Below are 15,922 nucleotides of genomic sequence, written 5' to 3'. Positions count from 1 at the left end.
GACTAACACCGTGGGGTGTTACGTGATGGGAATACCCCACCACATTTGCCTCTCATTAGGAAGATGGTACTAAGGCCCCAGTTATTGAAACTACCTGAATCTGTGGGAACACACTTCCTTTTTTACAAGTTCAGATTGGCACCATTTACTTCATGACAGGACTTATTGGCAAAACTGCTTTCATGCCACATGATCTTGCTTGTGGAACCTGTGGTTCTCCTCACTGAACTTTAAACGGTAAGACCCAGTAGAGCTGTCATTCATCAGATAGTTGTCCGTAGGGCGACTTCACCTCACCTGGCCCTGGACTCTGCCCCCATGCCCTTCCCACAGAGAAACCCCTTGTGGCCATGAAGAGGAGTGAGCAATAGGTGGCGTCTGGTCAGGTTCACACACTTCAGAGATGACTCCTGGTGAGAGTTGAAGTCATCAGTGAACCCTGCTGATCCACTGAGCTAATTGACCCCTGACCTATCGCTGACCCCTCAGGGGGTGGGGGAAATAAAGGCTACCTCGTCTGCCATGTGGGGGAAGATCTCAATGTGAGCTCATTGTGGCAGTCCACCCCTGTAGAGGAGGCAACCTCTGTCTTCAGATGACCGGGGAGAGGTTGATACTAATTGGGCTGTCTTGAGTTACCTGCTGTGGCTTCATCTATGGATTTGTCTTGGCTTTGGTTTGATCATCATCTGCAAAGCTGGAAGACCTAATGACACTGCCATTTTGACATTACGGCAATAGTCACAGCAGCACACAAAACATCTGAAAAACTAATTTCAAGTTCGTTGTTACACATCCTCGAGTTCGTTGCGAATCCATGAGTTATAAGTCTTCAAAGAAATCTTTGTATAACTTCCAAGTTTGTCTACGCAGTATAGATGCATAAAACAAAAGCCCTCTTTTAAGTTCAGTCTCCTCAATCTAGTGGACACCTCGAAGATAAAGCGTGACATGCTGTTAAGCTTCTCTTCAGCAGCAGCAGCAATGATATCTAAATGGAACTGAAATAAACAACAGCACAGTGGTTCTATTATGGTCCAGTAGTGCAATGTTCTTTCTTATCTAGTCACAAGGCCTGCTCAAATGACTGCAGGATGTTTGCTTTCACAAGTTTACACTTTCTGGAACACACAGCACTTTGTTTGCTGTTGTTTAATCGATGGACCCACCAAATTTTAAAAACAAATTCTTTGAATTCTACATAAGCGATTGATAAAAAACTAAACAAGATGAGACTCATGAGATGATTATCTTTGTTTCCCTTTGATTTTTATTGGCACAGGACAACCTTCTGTAGACTTAAATAACACAAAAACATAGCATTAAAGCAGCAGCCGTCATAAGGAAGAACATCAGAAAACTAGGAGGGCCAAGAAGGGTGTATATGACAAAACACAGGCTGGATGAAAGTGTAACAATGTAAACCAGTTAACAGTTTGACACACCAGATAAAGTTTTCACAATTAAGACAAAGATTACCCAACTATTTTGTTGTGCAAACACAGCGATTTCAATATATATATATTAGCTGTGATTCCTACCACTGACAGAGCTAATGGCTAAATCCAGTCTGCTGTGTGAGTGGTGCGAGTGTGTATTATCGCTCGGATGTTTTCGTAAAATGATTTCCCACCCCCTGGGCCCCTCTCCCCATGGGTAAGAGGGTGAAATGACACACAATGCGTGGCTGTCACCCAGGGCTCTGGCATTGGACAGAGGCACGCTGTGGCCTCTATGGCAGCTGGTAGTCTGCCCTCTGCCCTTCAGCATCAACACACAGATTGATTCGAGTGACTCTGATCTGAACTAGAGGCTGCTGCCCACGCTGCTGGTGGAACAGCAGCTTGAGAAACTAAGACTGAAGAATAAATTCATGAGGACAGAAAGTTGATAATGGACCTGGGATCTGTGGTGGATGATGATTACATAGTTGAACACAGTTGGGCAGACTGGAACTATTTTGTTTAAGTAACATGTTGAGACATTGAAATTGCAAAAGAGGGACTTTTTTAAAAGCGACATTGCAAACTATTAACTCACTTGTACTTTCTAATAATAATGTTTCACAATCATGGCTTAGGTTAAATGGATAGTTCACCCAAATTACAAAATGACATTGGTTTCCTTAACCTGTAAGCAGTCTATGGACAAGGTATTACAGCAATCCATGCTTTGTTTTTAGTTTCCCTGGCACTGTTTCCACATGCTAACATTTCAGCATTTGGGCACAAATCTCAATCAAGTCAAGGGACTGATATTAGCCCATTTAGCGCATCATGTCTAAATCATCCAAATTATCTCAAATTGTTTGTGCAGTTCAACAAAATCATAGATGATTTGAACAAAAAATGCTAATATCAGTTCTATGACTTGAATGGGATTTGTGCCACAAACGCTAAAACATTAGCACGTGTTAACAGTGCATGGGGAACTAAACTATTGATTGCTGTAATACCATGTCCATAGACTGCTTACAGGGTAAGGAAACCAATGTCATTTTGTAATTTGGGTGAACTATCCCTTTAAGTGAAAAGACAAGAATTGCTGACAGGTATCAGCAAACCCTACTGCCATTCACCAGCCAGAATGTTTTCAGGGAGCCAGTTTCAGATAGCATCACTAGAATATCCCTACACCTTGACACTGACAGCATCTGCAGTCATAAAAAAAACCAGACAGACTCCCAACAACAACAACAACAAAAAGACACAGAACGTCTTGAAGGCGAGGGAGGGGCCCATACTGTTGGGTAGGTGGGGAGGATGAGATGTCAGCACCCCCCTGTTTAGCCCTCAAGTCCGCCCTGGGCCATCCTGGCAGCCAGCAGTGCACCCTGACGGGACAGGAAACATCAGTGGTGGCCGCTGGTGTAGACTCTGTTCCTCAGGACCACCACGGGGGGCAGGTGGTGCCGGACGCTGGGGTAGTGCTGTACGTGATCGAACCACCTCGTCATGTTCATGTACTTCTCCTTCTCCTGGACGGCCAGGTCCACCTGAGACAGAGAGGTGGGACATTCATTTTTACCACTGATGATCCATACTATACAAATCTGACATGGTTTAAAAGTTGAGAATGACACCGAATGATACCGTCACATTAGAAATGTCTAGCAATGTTAGGAATCTCCATTTATATTTAGCAAATGCATCTTTCTGGCTATAATTAGCTAGTACCCAAACTAATGAAGCAACTCTGCTTGTAACTTAATTCACATTTCTTTCCCCACAAAACAAGTGTAATTGCTAGATGAAGAGAATAACACCAAAATAATGTGAACATATTAGACAATCCTGTTTCAGGTGCGTTGTGAGGCTGCCAAAGCCTGGTCTAAGATAGCTATACTGCACCTGAAACAGAGTCTAAAATCATTCCAGTTGTGTTCGGTAGCTACGATAGTCCTCCCCCTGAACTGGGCTGCTGACTGACCTCAGGACAGAGGCTAACCGCTGTGATAAAAAACTAAACTGACTCCCTTGTGGCTGGTGGCAACGATCCATCTCCGCCACAACCGCTGACATTTCTCAACATATGATCCCCTGTTTCTCTCTGTCAGCCTCCAGGGGCCAACAAACTTCTTCCTTGGCCTGGGCTAAAGACATCAATTTGCGCCTCATCTTTTCTGCTTGTGTCAAGTTCTCTCTCATGCCCTTTAACCATATGACTCTTTTAATTGTGAGCTCCGTTTGACAAACCGCTTTTTAAATTAAACTCTGATTGAAGTCGGCTCTGTTTGGTTATTGGACGCTAGACTTACGATGACGTGATGAATTCCGTAGTACATGAGTGTGTCGGCTAGGGTGAACTGATTTCCTGCCAGGTAAACCTTGTCTTCTAGATAACTGTTGAGGTCCTGCATGAGGGAAAGAATTTAAGTAAATTACTTTTGGTGGATCATTAAGTTAATTAGAATTGCATGATATTTTACAGATTTTCGCAGGTCATTTGGAAAGTATTTAGACCCCTTCCCCTTTTCCAAATTTTTTCCCTCATCAATCTACACACACAATGACGAAGTGAAAACAGGTTTTTAGACATTTTTTCAAATGTATAAAATATTAAAAAATTATAAAACTTATTCACAAAAGTATTTGAAGTTGAGCTTAGGTGCATCCTGTTTCCATTGATCATCCTTGAGATGTTACTACAACTTGATTGGAGTCCAACTGTGGTAAATTCAATTGATTTGACATAATTTGGAAAGGCACACACCTGTCAACATAAGGTCCCACAGTTGACAGTACATGTCAGAGCAAAAACCAAGCCATGAGGTCGAACGAATTGTCCGTAGAGCTCAGAGACAGAATTATGTCGAGGCACAGATCTGGGGAAGGTCCCCAAGAACACAGTGGCCTCCATCATTCTTAATATACAAGCAGTTTTGAAACACCAAGACTCTTCCTAGAGCTGGCTGCCCGGCCAAACTGAGCGATCAGGGGAGATGGGCCTTGGTCAGGGAGGTGACCAAGAACCTGATGGTCACTCTGACAGAGCTCCAGAGTTCCTCTGTGGAGATGGGAGAACCTTCCAGAAGGACAACCATCTCCGTAGCACTCCACCAATCAGGCCTTTATGGTAGTGTGGCCTGACTGAAGCCACTCCTCAGTAAAAGACACATGAAAACCTGCTTGGAGTTTGCCAAAATGCACCTAAAGGACTCTCAGACCATGAGAAACAAGATTCTTTGATCTGATGAAAACAAGATTAAACTTTTTGGCCTGAATGCCAGGCGTCACATCTGGAAGAAACCTGGCAACATCCATTGTGGTGGCAGCGTCATGCTGTGGGGATGTTTTTTCAGCGGCAGGGACTGGGAGACTAGTCAGGATCGAGGGAAAGATTAACAGAGCAAAGTACAGAGAGATCCTTGATGAAACCCTGCTCCAAAGAGCTCATGACCTCTGACTGGGGTGAAGGTTCGCCTTCCAACAGGACAATAACCCTAAGCACACAGCCAAGACAACGCAGGAGTGGCTTCGGGATAAGTCTCTGAATGTCCTTGAGTGGCCCAGCCAGAGTCTGGACTTGAACCCGATCAAACTCTCCCCATTCAACCTGGCAGAGCTTGAGAGGATCTGCAGCAAATAATGGGTGAAACTCTCCAAATATAGGTGTGCCAAGCTTCTAGTGTCATACCCAAGAAGACTCGAGGCTTTAAGGTGCTTCAACAAGGTACTGAGTAAAGGGTCTGAATACTTATGTAAATTTGATTTCACTTTTATTTATTTTTTATCAAATGTACAAAAATCTCTAAAAAACAACTGTTGCTTTGTCATTATTGTGTATGTGTGTAGATTGATGAGGGGAAAAACAATTTAATTTTAGAATAAGGCTATAACATAACAAAATGTGGAAAAAGTCAAGGGGTCTGAATACTTTCCAGATGCACTGAGGAGACATAAGCCTACAAACAATTGTCTTGAGGGTCACAGAATCACTCCAATGTGATTCTTGACTTTATCTAAGCAGTTTTTGTTTATATCATAACAACCAGATTAGACATTTGAATCAGAGAAAATGAAAAGTTGACCAAGGAAGTTCATCAACTATAGAAGATGTATTATTAGAGAAAAAACATGCAGGATATTTTCCTGAAATCCCTTTAATAACCAAACTTTCAGTGATGGGGTGATAATGACACATCCACAGTTAAAGAGACCAAATATCCAAATAAAGTCTTTAACAGTCAAAAGAGTTGAAAAACAAGATGATGGCTGGTGGAGCCAACACAGGCCTGAAATCTATTTAACCTATTTATCTGGGAGTGCGTGATGCGCACGTATGAGTGGAGTGCGCTGTATCTGTAAGTGAATAATGCACGACCTGAGGGGGAATATGTATTTACCTGCCGTGGCATGGCACCCCCACAACTCTGGCCACTCCGGCTAGCGCAGATGCCTTACACGTGGCCCACTTCTCTCCCGACTGACTTGGGCGCATGCAAATCTAATGAACCTTCCACAAACTGGATGGACAAAGCACACGGGGGCTGTGTGTGTGTGTGTGTGCATGCAGGAGGGGGGGGGGGGGGGGGGCGCACGGTTGTGCAGGTCCCAAGGGACAGAACCATCTTTAGCACTTGTACTGCACATACAGCGTCTTGAGGGCTAATGGAGTTATTGTGCAGCCGAAGTGTGCTGCCAAGCAAGGCATGAAGGCAGCAGACTCCTCTGCCACAATCAGACCCCTACCTTCCCTACAGCTATGGAAGCCCAGCCGGACAGGAGACGGCTCCCCCTCCACCCCCACATGGAGTTCAGAACCTGGGTTCTGCGCCTCCACCCCCCCCCCACAACCACAGTCTGTCCAAGTCTTCTTGGACCCTGTACTCACTGGGGCTACTAGACCTCACTAGAACACAAAGGTTGTGGGTTATAGCACCATGACTATTCTACCATAGTGAAGGCAGGGCACTTTCTGGTCCCAGTGAAGAATAAGTTATTGCACAAGGTAGAACATTAGCTCCCGAAGAACAACGTGTTATTTTCCAAAACGTGAGGTTTTCTATATCAACGGTATGACTAAGGCCAGCCCATGAGATTGATTACAAAGTGTAACTACTAAAATCAAATCAAACATTTTGGCTGTTTTTCTGCATAATCAACAAAAACTGTTCACATGGTAGAATTTACAAGTGCAAAAATAAATAAAATAATGATGCTATTGTGGCCCACATTGAGCCCTTTCATTTCTGGGATTATTGGTATGTTGTTAGAGTTCTGGTGAACCAGCAGGACAGCTGTAGCAGCCAGTGGGGGCACAGAGCCGGGCTCAGGGCTAACGTCTGTAAGTGGCACCATTACATGTTTTAAAAGGCCTGTCCACATACACATCCTGGATCAGTAGAACTTTTCAGTAATGCCATGGCGGCATGTCACCCTGACAGTCAGTGCCGAGAGGCACCTTTCCAGCCAACCGGTGGCTTCATTTCACTTTCACGCTGTCGACAGCCACAGCGGGCCCCCCCATTAAAGACTTACACTGTAAAGTGTGTGCCCATCCTGGGCTCTCGTCTACTGCTTTGCCCATCTCGGCCATGTCACTGAAGGGCCATATATCAGACTAGATTCATGTCCCCACGCCTTAATGAGCCACACACACTGTCTGGCCATGGCATTGGGTTGGCGAGTTTGGCTCAGGGGCTTCTCCCAGGCCCTGCTATTCTAGACCCTCTCTGTACACAGCTCCCATATGACAGCAATTGTAGAAAAACAGTGGGTCCACATTTACGTTGGACAATAAAACTGACTACGATAAACAGTACCAATGAAAAGTTTGGACACACCCACTCATTCAATGTTTTTTCTTTATTTTTGCTATTTTCTACATTGTAGAATAATAATGAAGTCATCAAAACTTTGAAATAACACATATGGAATCATGTAGTAACCCAAAAAGGATAGTGATGGAGTGTTGCATCAGATTACTTGGCCTCCACAATCACCTGACCTCAACCCAATTAAGATGGTTTGGGATGAGTTAGTCCGCAGAATGAAGGAAAAACAGCCAGCAAGTGCTCAGCATATGTGGGAACTCCTTCAAGACTGTTGAAAAAGCATTCCAGGTGAAGCTGATTGAGAGAATTCGAAGAGTGTGCAAAGCTGTCATCAAGGCAAAGTGTGGCTACTTTGCAGAATCTAAAATCTAAAATATATTTTGATTTGTTTAACACTTATTTGGTTACTACGTGATTCCATGTGTTATTTTGTAGTTTTGATGTCTTCACAATTATTCTACAATGTAGAAAATAGCAAAAAATAAACAAAAACCCTTGAATGAGTAGGTGTGTCCAAACTTTTGACTGGTACTGTATTTTTTATTTATTGACTTTCTAATTTTGGATGATTTGAAGTTACAAAACGTTGGAGAATAATCTTTACTATTGTTTCTGGGTCTCTACCTTTAGTATGGTCTTGATATCTTCTTTGTGGCATCCGTCCACTTTGGTGACTCTGTACTCCAGCCACTGCTGCACTACAGCCTTGTGTTCTGCTGACCCACCCAGCAACTCGGGCCGCTTGGCCTCCTGGACCAGGTGAGTGGCGATGGTCACCAAGCCGACCAGAGCTTGTCCATTAATAGTCTGGAGGACTGGGACCTGGATGGGAGAGAATGTCAATGTGTACATTTAGTATTAGCCTGATAAGAGTTATGGACACAATGCCAGTGTCTGTATGTGACTTGTCAACAAGACACAGTATTTCAGTGCTTACACATGCAGTCACGTTGACTACACCCTGTGACTTGTATGTGTTTCTAACATTGTAATGAAGGCTGTTGAGTCAGTATAGCACTCCACCGAAATGAGTTAGAGCCAGAAATCGTTGCCAACCTAAGATTGCTATCACATGGCACAAACATGCAGCAGATTCATTCAATGTTAGCTTAGCTAGCTGGCTAATAACACAGCTTAGCTCAAACATGATTATACATTTACTCTACAAATTATATGGGGTAAAGTTATAGCTTCGTTGTTCCTAAGTGACCTGCATTCGCTAAACTAGAACTAGCTAAAGCTACTGTTATTATCTTCTTAGCTAGTGGCATGCTAACATTAGCAAGCTAGCTACCTTCGTAGCTAGCATGTGCTCACGACTCTTTTTAACCTACTGTTCATGTGGTAAGCTCTATTTTATTTAGCACATATCGATAACTGTAACCGAAACCATTAGATGGCAAATTCACCTTCCTATCCCCCTGAGTACTGTATTTGTTAGGCTTTTTCAATCCTAAAGCCTTTTCCAGCGAGGATAGCTCTTTCAACGACATCTTTGCAAACGATGGGACAAGGGGGATGGCACAGGACTGGTTGAAATGACTCACTCCTGCCCACTAGATTTAAATCGACAACAAATTCAGCCAATGGTGACATGAAAAGTGGATATTATTTCGTTTCATTACGTTGCATCAGATCAAAGTACTTTATAGTATAGGAATACTATCTCCATGAATGTTTCGTTACATAATAATGTATTTATTATGTAGTTAAAACGTGCTTACACATGAATTATCAAATTAAGAATGTTTATTTGTTTAATGTATATGTATAAATTAAACAATTAAACATTGTCATATATATCTTAAATTCTACCTTTCTTGATTAATCCCAAAATATTTCAGCAGAGTAAAAATTGCACACACAGAAAAACAACTGAGGCACATTAAAGGTTTTCAATTGGCGGATGGATAGCTCATGTTTACAAATCTTGGTATTTGGTTAATATAAGGCATAGTGTTAACTGAGAGGTTTTAATCAATTCAACTCTTGGTTTGTATGTGAATGTACGCCTACATAAAATAATAGTCTCATTTGAATTCAGTCTGATCAATTAACCTTTTCACACCAACCCTAGCAGTACATTTTTGTAATTTAGCAGACGCTTTTATCCAGAGCGATTTACAGTAGTGAATGCATACATTTGTCTCCCGTGGGAATTGAACCCACAACCCTGGCGTTGCAAGTGCCTTGCTCTACTAACTGAGTCACTTCCTATGATGTCATACACACATCTGGCCCTCATAGAGTTAATAAGCAGAGTTTGACTGACGTGACATTTCATTGTGTACGAGTCATAAGGAGACTGGCTTAGATATGTTATTTTCCAGCATGTCTTGGCTCCAGTTTATAAGCGGGTGAAGATGTGTGATGTAATACAATCAATGTATCAATATTCTTATGGGAATAAACATGTAAATAGTATAGGGGTGCCCTAATTTCTTATGGGAGTGCTCAGCACTGTAGGTCACTCCAGTAATTCAAACCCTTCCTACAGCTCAATCCATCAAACAATGGGAAGCATACAGGGGCCTACAATTCATAGTAACATGCTTGTTTCCTCACTGCGTTGTATGAAATTTTTGGAAATTTAAATCAAAATGACAGTGAAGGTCTAGAGTTTCCCCAAGTCCGGCAGCAAGTTTGCCTCCGTGTCTCCTGGTATGTCTGTCTCGCAGTGTCTCCTTGCTCTGCTGTTGTATGTCATGTCTGTTTCGATTTGTACAGTCTCCTTATGACTCGTCCATAATGAAATGTCAGATGTCAGTCAAACTCTGCTTATTAACTCTATGAGGGCCAGGTGTGTGCATGACATCATAGGAAGTGACTGCTGCGATGAGGTGTTGCGTGCTACTACCTCCCGTCAGTCATCATCCTGGTTGTCACATATATTTGAATATCCAGGTTGATGTGACGTGGAGGGCAGTTACACTAAACAGGATTTTTAAAAAGCTACTGCCTGTGGTAAAAACTCTACCATGGTCCGGCTTGGCACGTTACACGCATTACCATAACATGAAGTAGAACCCCTGCAACTCTTCGCCAGGTTGTTGCTGTAAATTAGAATGTGTCCTCAGTCAATTTATGAGGTTACAGTAAAATAAGGAATGAATAAATACAGTATTCCAAAAGCCCAAAATGCAGTGAGCACATGAGATGGAAGGCAGGTAGCCTAGCGGTTACAGCGTTGGGTCAGTAACTGAAAGGTTGCTAGTTTGAATCCCCGGGCTGACTTGGTGAAAAACATGTTGCGCTGCTTTTAAGCAAGGCATTTAACCCTCATTGCACCTTGGTCGCTGTCAATAATAGCTGTGACTCCAGTGTCTCAGGGGAAGTGGGATATGTTAAAAACAAATTTCCATTTCACCCCACACACTTGTACAGGTTATACAGTTGTACGCAAGTGAAACAGGACAAATATCAGCACCCCCTATTTGTCTTGAACCTAAAACCTCATCTAGCCAAGTTGTAGCAATATGATTATAAGAACTCTTTATGATTCTTGTACGAATAGGGCCTTGGATGGAACATTCTTGTTGATGTTTATTACCTTACACACATCCATGCACACAACCTGACCTCATCACTACATGTGCACTTTATCTGCAATTGCAAACATTATTTTTAGAACTGATTTGGAGAAAAAAGCTGTCCCAGAATGCAAATTAATTATAAGAATGAGTACACAGACTATCACAAATGATTAGATGCCACAGAACAAGGTAAGGATAATTACTGTTTTTCCCCTTTTCCTTTTTTTGTGTTTGTTTGTGTGTTTCGGCACGTCATACACGTTTAGCCTAGTAGGGATTTCATAAAGGCATGCCTGCAGCGTTAAAGTATGCCTCCTCTACCAAATGCCTTGGAGCTGCCACATCCTGTATGTACACAGATGTGCTGAGGACAACAATCTCCAGTTGCGGAGGACGATCTATAGCCCATGGGAGTATTTCTCATGCCGATTGTGATACATAATCCAGGGTCACATTAGTAAGAGAATATATCGCGGGGTCACCCATACTGCCGTGGGGCTTCCAGGGGCATCCGCATACCCCAATTGTGATATCTCTTCCCCGTTACACTGATTTGTCTGGCTTGGATACAGGGCCTATGCAGAGCTGTCTCCCCTGCTACCATTCATAACCTGTAAGGTTATCGTCTGGATATTTAAATCTAGAGCTGCACGAGATGGAGGAGGATCGGTCGTGAGAAGAGACATGCATACTGTCAGCACCGATTGTTGAAATTGTGTTACCTTGGATTGCCAAGCTGGAACGAACATGGGCACAGACATAGGGCGGCTGTGTGACAATTAGAGAAAAGCCTGTGATGGAAAGAGACAGAGACTGAAATCCAACCCCAGCATCCAGTTTTTATTTTTCCTATCTGTCTCACATTTACCCAAACACCAGAGAGAATACAGAAAGCTTTCACAAATGATTGTGGTTGAACAAACCTGGGATGTAACCTTTTTGTGTATCAGTGTAAGCTTGTTGTAATATAACAAAGATTTTGAGGTTCTATTTCTTGGACTTTGTAGGTTCATTCCTCCGTAATGGCCATAAGCTCAGACTGTGACAAATGTAACACCTTTTATAGCTTCTAAGAAAATAGATATTTCAGTGTTCAAATGTCAGTAGTCGACGCTGACTGCTGTCTTCTTGTTTCTCCTGCTGGCTCTAGCACTGGAAGGACTGAAGAGAGTATCAACCCCAGAGCTCCAGGCCTGCCTTGGTGTCCCAATAAGGGACTGACGTACCAACCTTCCCCCGCGCAGCAAGAACAACCCACGGCAAGAAGAAGCTGGTCCCTTCTTGTCACACACACGCGCACACGCACACACACACACACAGACACACACACACACACACACACACACATTTGCATATGTGAGTTTGGGGGTGGGGTGGGGGGCTAGATGAGAGGCCGACATGGTGGAAAGATGACATTTTTGTGGCATTTCAAGTCTTTCCCTTAACATTTGTGACAGGAGATTAGCATTGGTACATGCAGGGAGGAGTGTGAGCCTGGAGAAAGGAGAGAGCAGTAATACAGTTTCTCCGTTTCCTCGCTGCATGCCAGCCAGATGCTGTGGGACGCGCTGGGGGACACAGTACCAGCTCACAGTACCATTCCAGAGTGCATCTCTCATCCAACAACAGTCACTTAAGACTATTCATTAAGCTCTGAATTCCCTAACCCTCAGCCATGTCCCCTCAGAAAAATGAACCTTGCTGGAGGATTTTGATCATATAGCTTCTGATTGCCTTTATTGAAGTTGCCCATTGGCCATGCAGGTTCTCCCTCCGTGATTTAGACAAATTCTTGGTGAAAACTATTGTGGCTGTACTCTCACTATGCCCCTGAGGATGGTAATAGAGACTCCCATGTAGAGTTGTGAAGTACACGCAAAACATGGGTTTGAAATACAGACACAAATGTACGCACACACGCACATGTGTGTACACCTGACATGTGAGCAACATGGACTTGGGTTATTACACGTCTAAGACACACATAATCACACACACACACACATGCACGCACGCACACACACACATCTGACCTGTGTTGTGTATAGCTTAGGCAGGGCTCACTTGCTGTTGTATGCAATGTTTCTTTCAGCCAGCAGGGAGCACTGTGGTTCTTTCAAAAAAATCTCCATCTGCGAGGTCCTCTAAGACTAGACACAGAATATGGCCGTTTTAAGAGGCCAAAACTTTATCAAGCAGATTTAAGAGGAAGCTGTTGTGTGACTGGGCATCAACACACACCGGAACATTCTAATCATAATGGCTGACACAGTTATCTGACAGAAACCAATCATTGTAAATGCAAATCATTTATTTTTTCCCATACAACTCCTATTCTATGAGTGGTTATTTGACATTAAGTGTCCTATTTCACTATTTCAACTTCTTATAGGTTGATTTAGTATTCAGTTATATTGAATAAATATGGATTTTTCAGAAAAGCTTTGTCTCACATTAGTGTTTTCTTCTGGACAGACATTGTTGTTCTGATCTTCTACAAGTGTGACTGATCTCAATATCACTCTCTTCCTGATGGTGGCAATGGATTCACATTGTCTTTAAAGTACATTACTTTGTTTTAGTAGATTACTGTACATATTTCTGGGGTCAGTGTCCAGACCCCCTCTCTTACATAGGTGTTGGAGGTGAAGCCAGGCATGCTGCCTTTCTTTCTCCCTCCATCTCCATCTATCTCTATGTCTTTAGCCCATTACTTTGATTCACTACCTCTGGAGGTCAGAAGGGAAAGCACAGACACATGGCCTGTCTCTCCTATCGCTGTGTCCACTATATCCCTACTGAGGAGAGATCATTATGGCACACCGCAATAGAGAGCGCGAGAGAGAGAGAGAGAGAGCGAGCGAGAGAGAGAGAGCAAGAGAGAGAGAGAGAGAGAGAGAGAGAGAGAGAGAGAGAGAGAGAGAGAGCAGGGTTATTCCTATTCGGCTGTCCCCTACTCTCAGGCGATGGTCTGACTCTGGCTGACATGCCTCCAGCCCCCACCAGCCACCATGATCTATATGAGGCCATCTTTATTGGCAATTTCAGCCCAGGGACAGATGGGGCTGCAGCCATGATAAAATCCACCAGGCCTCACCTGTGACACAAACTGAAGGAAAAAGAAATAATGCATCCTCCATTATAGTGGTTATAGTGGAGCAATGTGGGGTGTATAGTGGATATTTAAGGCCAGCATGCCCAGTTGCTTACCTCTAGTATGGAGAGACACAAAGAAATGTTTTGTGGCATCTTTAGTAAGGATTCAGATGCATCATTCTGAGTTGGAGGATCATGTCTGACAAATCTCTATACAAATATACTGTGCTTTGGATTTTCTTTTTGGCTAGAATAGTTCATTATTAGCTTTTATTGTCCTTTGAAAACATGTCCAAGTCCAATACTATTCACATCCTGTGATTGCATTGCAGAGATGTAAATTGAGCGTGTTTGAATAAACAGGTAGCATCTGTGGATACTGTCTCTTCCCTCTAATCCACAGACACAGCAGTGTTCTTCAGGCCCACAAGGTGGTATTTACACCGGATTGTGTATTATTTACTTCAGATATACTTTTTGTATTGTATACAACCAGGAGTTATGATTATAAATGAAGAATTGCATTGTTATTATAACACCAATATGATACCTTTATTATAAAATACAATAATTGTAACAATTATTCATATAGAACACATTTGAATAAAAAACATTGCTTGATCATAAGAATCATTATTTGAATTGTATTATCACACACAAATGTAAGAATTGTAATTGTTCTGCATACTGTGTGGCATATCAAAAGTACCCTGTTACATCTGCAGAATATTTTCCCATTTTTCAAAGTCTTAAAACACACAAGGCAAATCATTGGGAATTGGCATGACAACACTCTAGCTCTAAGTAGACTAGATCCTCAGGCCATTCCAACACTCCTTGAATGAAAGACAGAAGCTTGCAAAGTGACGAATACCATGAAATAGCCCTGTAATGAACAATCAGTTTCATATAAGTCCCAGTTCAGACAGGCCACCACCATAAACCCAATCCCGATATGTAGTCTTTAAATTGATTTGTACAGATCACACGTGTAGCCAGCTATTGATCAGGAACTGTTTTGATCCTATTTCAATGTGCACAAAGCTGAGCATATCATTATCCACACATACACTTGACTCCTTGTAATTCCCTCCTGTTTGAAGTGAAAACTTTCAAATGCTGTAGGCCTACATTGGAATTGATGGATGAAGACAGTGTAAGATAAAAACATATATTCCTGCATCATGACCACTGTACTCGGGTGTCTAGGCTTAGTGAGTGCAGTGATATGGTTGTGTGTGTGTGTGCAGTATGTGTGCCAAAGGTCTGTGCCTCTCAACAACACTCCTCAATGTTTGTCATCCTCTCCCAGTCTCCTCACATAGGTCCTTATTAACTTAAGCAAGTGGAGCAATTTTGACATTTAGGGGCCCAATTTGCTTAGTGGCAAAAAAACAAACAAAAAAGCGAGCACCGGCTGTGGAGATAACGTAAAAGTGAGTTTATCAGGAGAATAATTAAATGATAGAAACAGACCCTATGATATAGGTTCTCTCCTGTTCCCATGACTGACTGGGCCGGTTGTTAGGGAAATGGTCAAGGCGGGTGGGTGTTATTTATCGCAGGGTGTGGTCAACATTTTGGACCAGTGATCAAGGTGTAGGCTAGCTAGTGGCCAGGCCGCGGTGTGTCTGTCATTGGAGCCTTCCTTTTAATCAAGCTAACATGAAGCTATCTGATGTGCTGGTAGTGGGTCTGTGTGCAGATACGGCTATACCCATCTACCTGCAGGGACCCCCGGGCGTCATCAGCACTCGCCGCTCCCGGGCACGTCCTCCGTCCAACCAAAGACATGGGAAGTCAAGTCACCATTTTTTTCCCTCCACCAACCCATAATCCATTTATCTTGAGATAACTTTGTCAGATTGTCAAGCAAACTCTCCGATGGGATCCGGGCCCATCGCCTATTAAAAAAGAATAAACGCCGGCTGCGCTGGCCACCACTCGCCGATACTCCCTCCGAGCATCCCCGTGACTGCATTACTGGGGCTCCTGTTTCTGCAGCCACAGCCAGCCT

At 43.0% G+C, this 15,922-nt stretch overlaps 1 protein-coding gene across 2 annotated transcripts; it reads right to left on the bottom strand.

Moving 5' to 3' along the window:
* Positions 1–1,242: 1,242 nt before the first annotated feature.
* On the bottom strand, positions 1,243–8,837 carry eef1e1 (eukaryotic translation elongation factor 1 epsilon 1). 2 transcript variants are annotated; one of them, XM_021562652.2, is made up of 4 exons: positions 8,686–8,837; positions 7,901–8,098; positions 3,758–3,853; positions 1,243–2,995 (listed from the first exon to the last, which is right to left on the bottom strand). In XM_021562652.2, the coding sequence occupies exons 1-4, from the start codon at positions 8,767–8,769 to the stop codon at positions 2,852–2,854; spliced, it is 522 nt and encodes a 173-aa protein (XP_021418327.2). In that variant the 5' UTR covers positions 8,770–8,837; the 3' UTR covers positions 1,243–2,851. The 2 variants fall into 2 exon arrangements, with proteins under 2 accessions (XP_021418327.2, XP_021418328.2); XM_021562653.2 differs by lacking the exon at positions 3,758–3,853.
* Positions 8,838–15,922: the final 7,085 nt, after the last annotated feature.

The sequence above is a fragment of the Oncorhynchus mykiss genome, chromosome 15 (assembly GCF_013265735.2).
Source record: "Oncorhynchus mykiss isolate Arlee chromosome 15, USDA_OmykA_1.1, whole genome shotgun sequence".
Lineage (NCBI taxonomy): Eukaryota > Metazoa > Chordata > Actinopteri > Salmoniformes > Salmonidae > Oncorhynchus > Oncorhynchus mykiss.
This window is presented reverse-complemented; position numbering and strand designations above follow the sequence as displayed.

Bases quoted from the DNA above. Each gene is read 5' to 3' on its own strand.
- eef1e1 (XM_021562652.2), bottom strand. From the start codon at position 8,769: ATGTCGTTGAAAGAGCTATCCTCGCTGGAAAAGGCTTTAGGATTGAAA. The intron at 3,854-7,900 runs GTAGAGACCCAG...TCCCTCATGCAG, and splicing joins ATATCAAGACCATACTAAAG to GACCTCAACAGTTATCTAGA. The intron at 2,996-3,757 runs GTAAGTCTAGCG...TCTCTGTCTCAG, and splicing joins ACGGAATTCATCACGTCATC to GTGGACCTGGCCGTCCAGGA.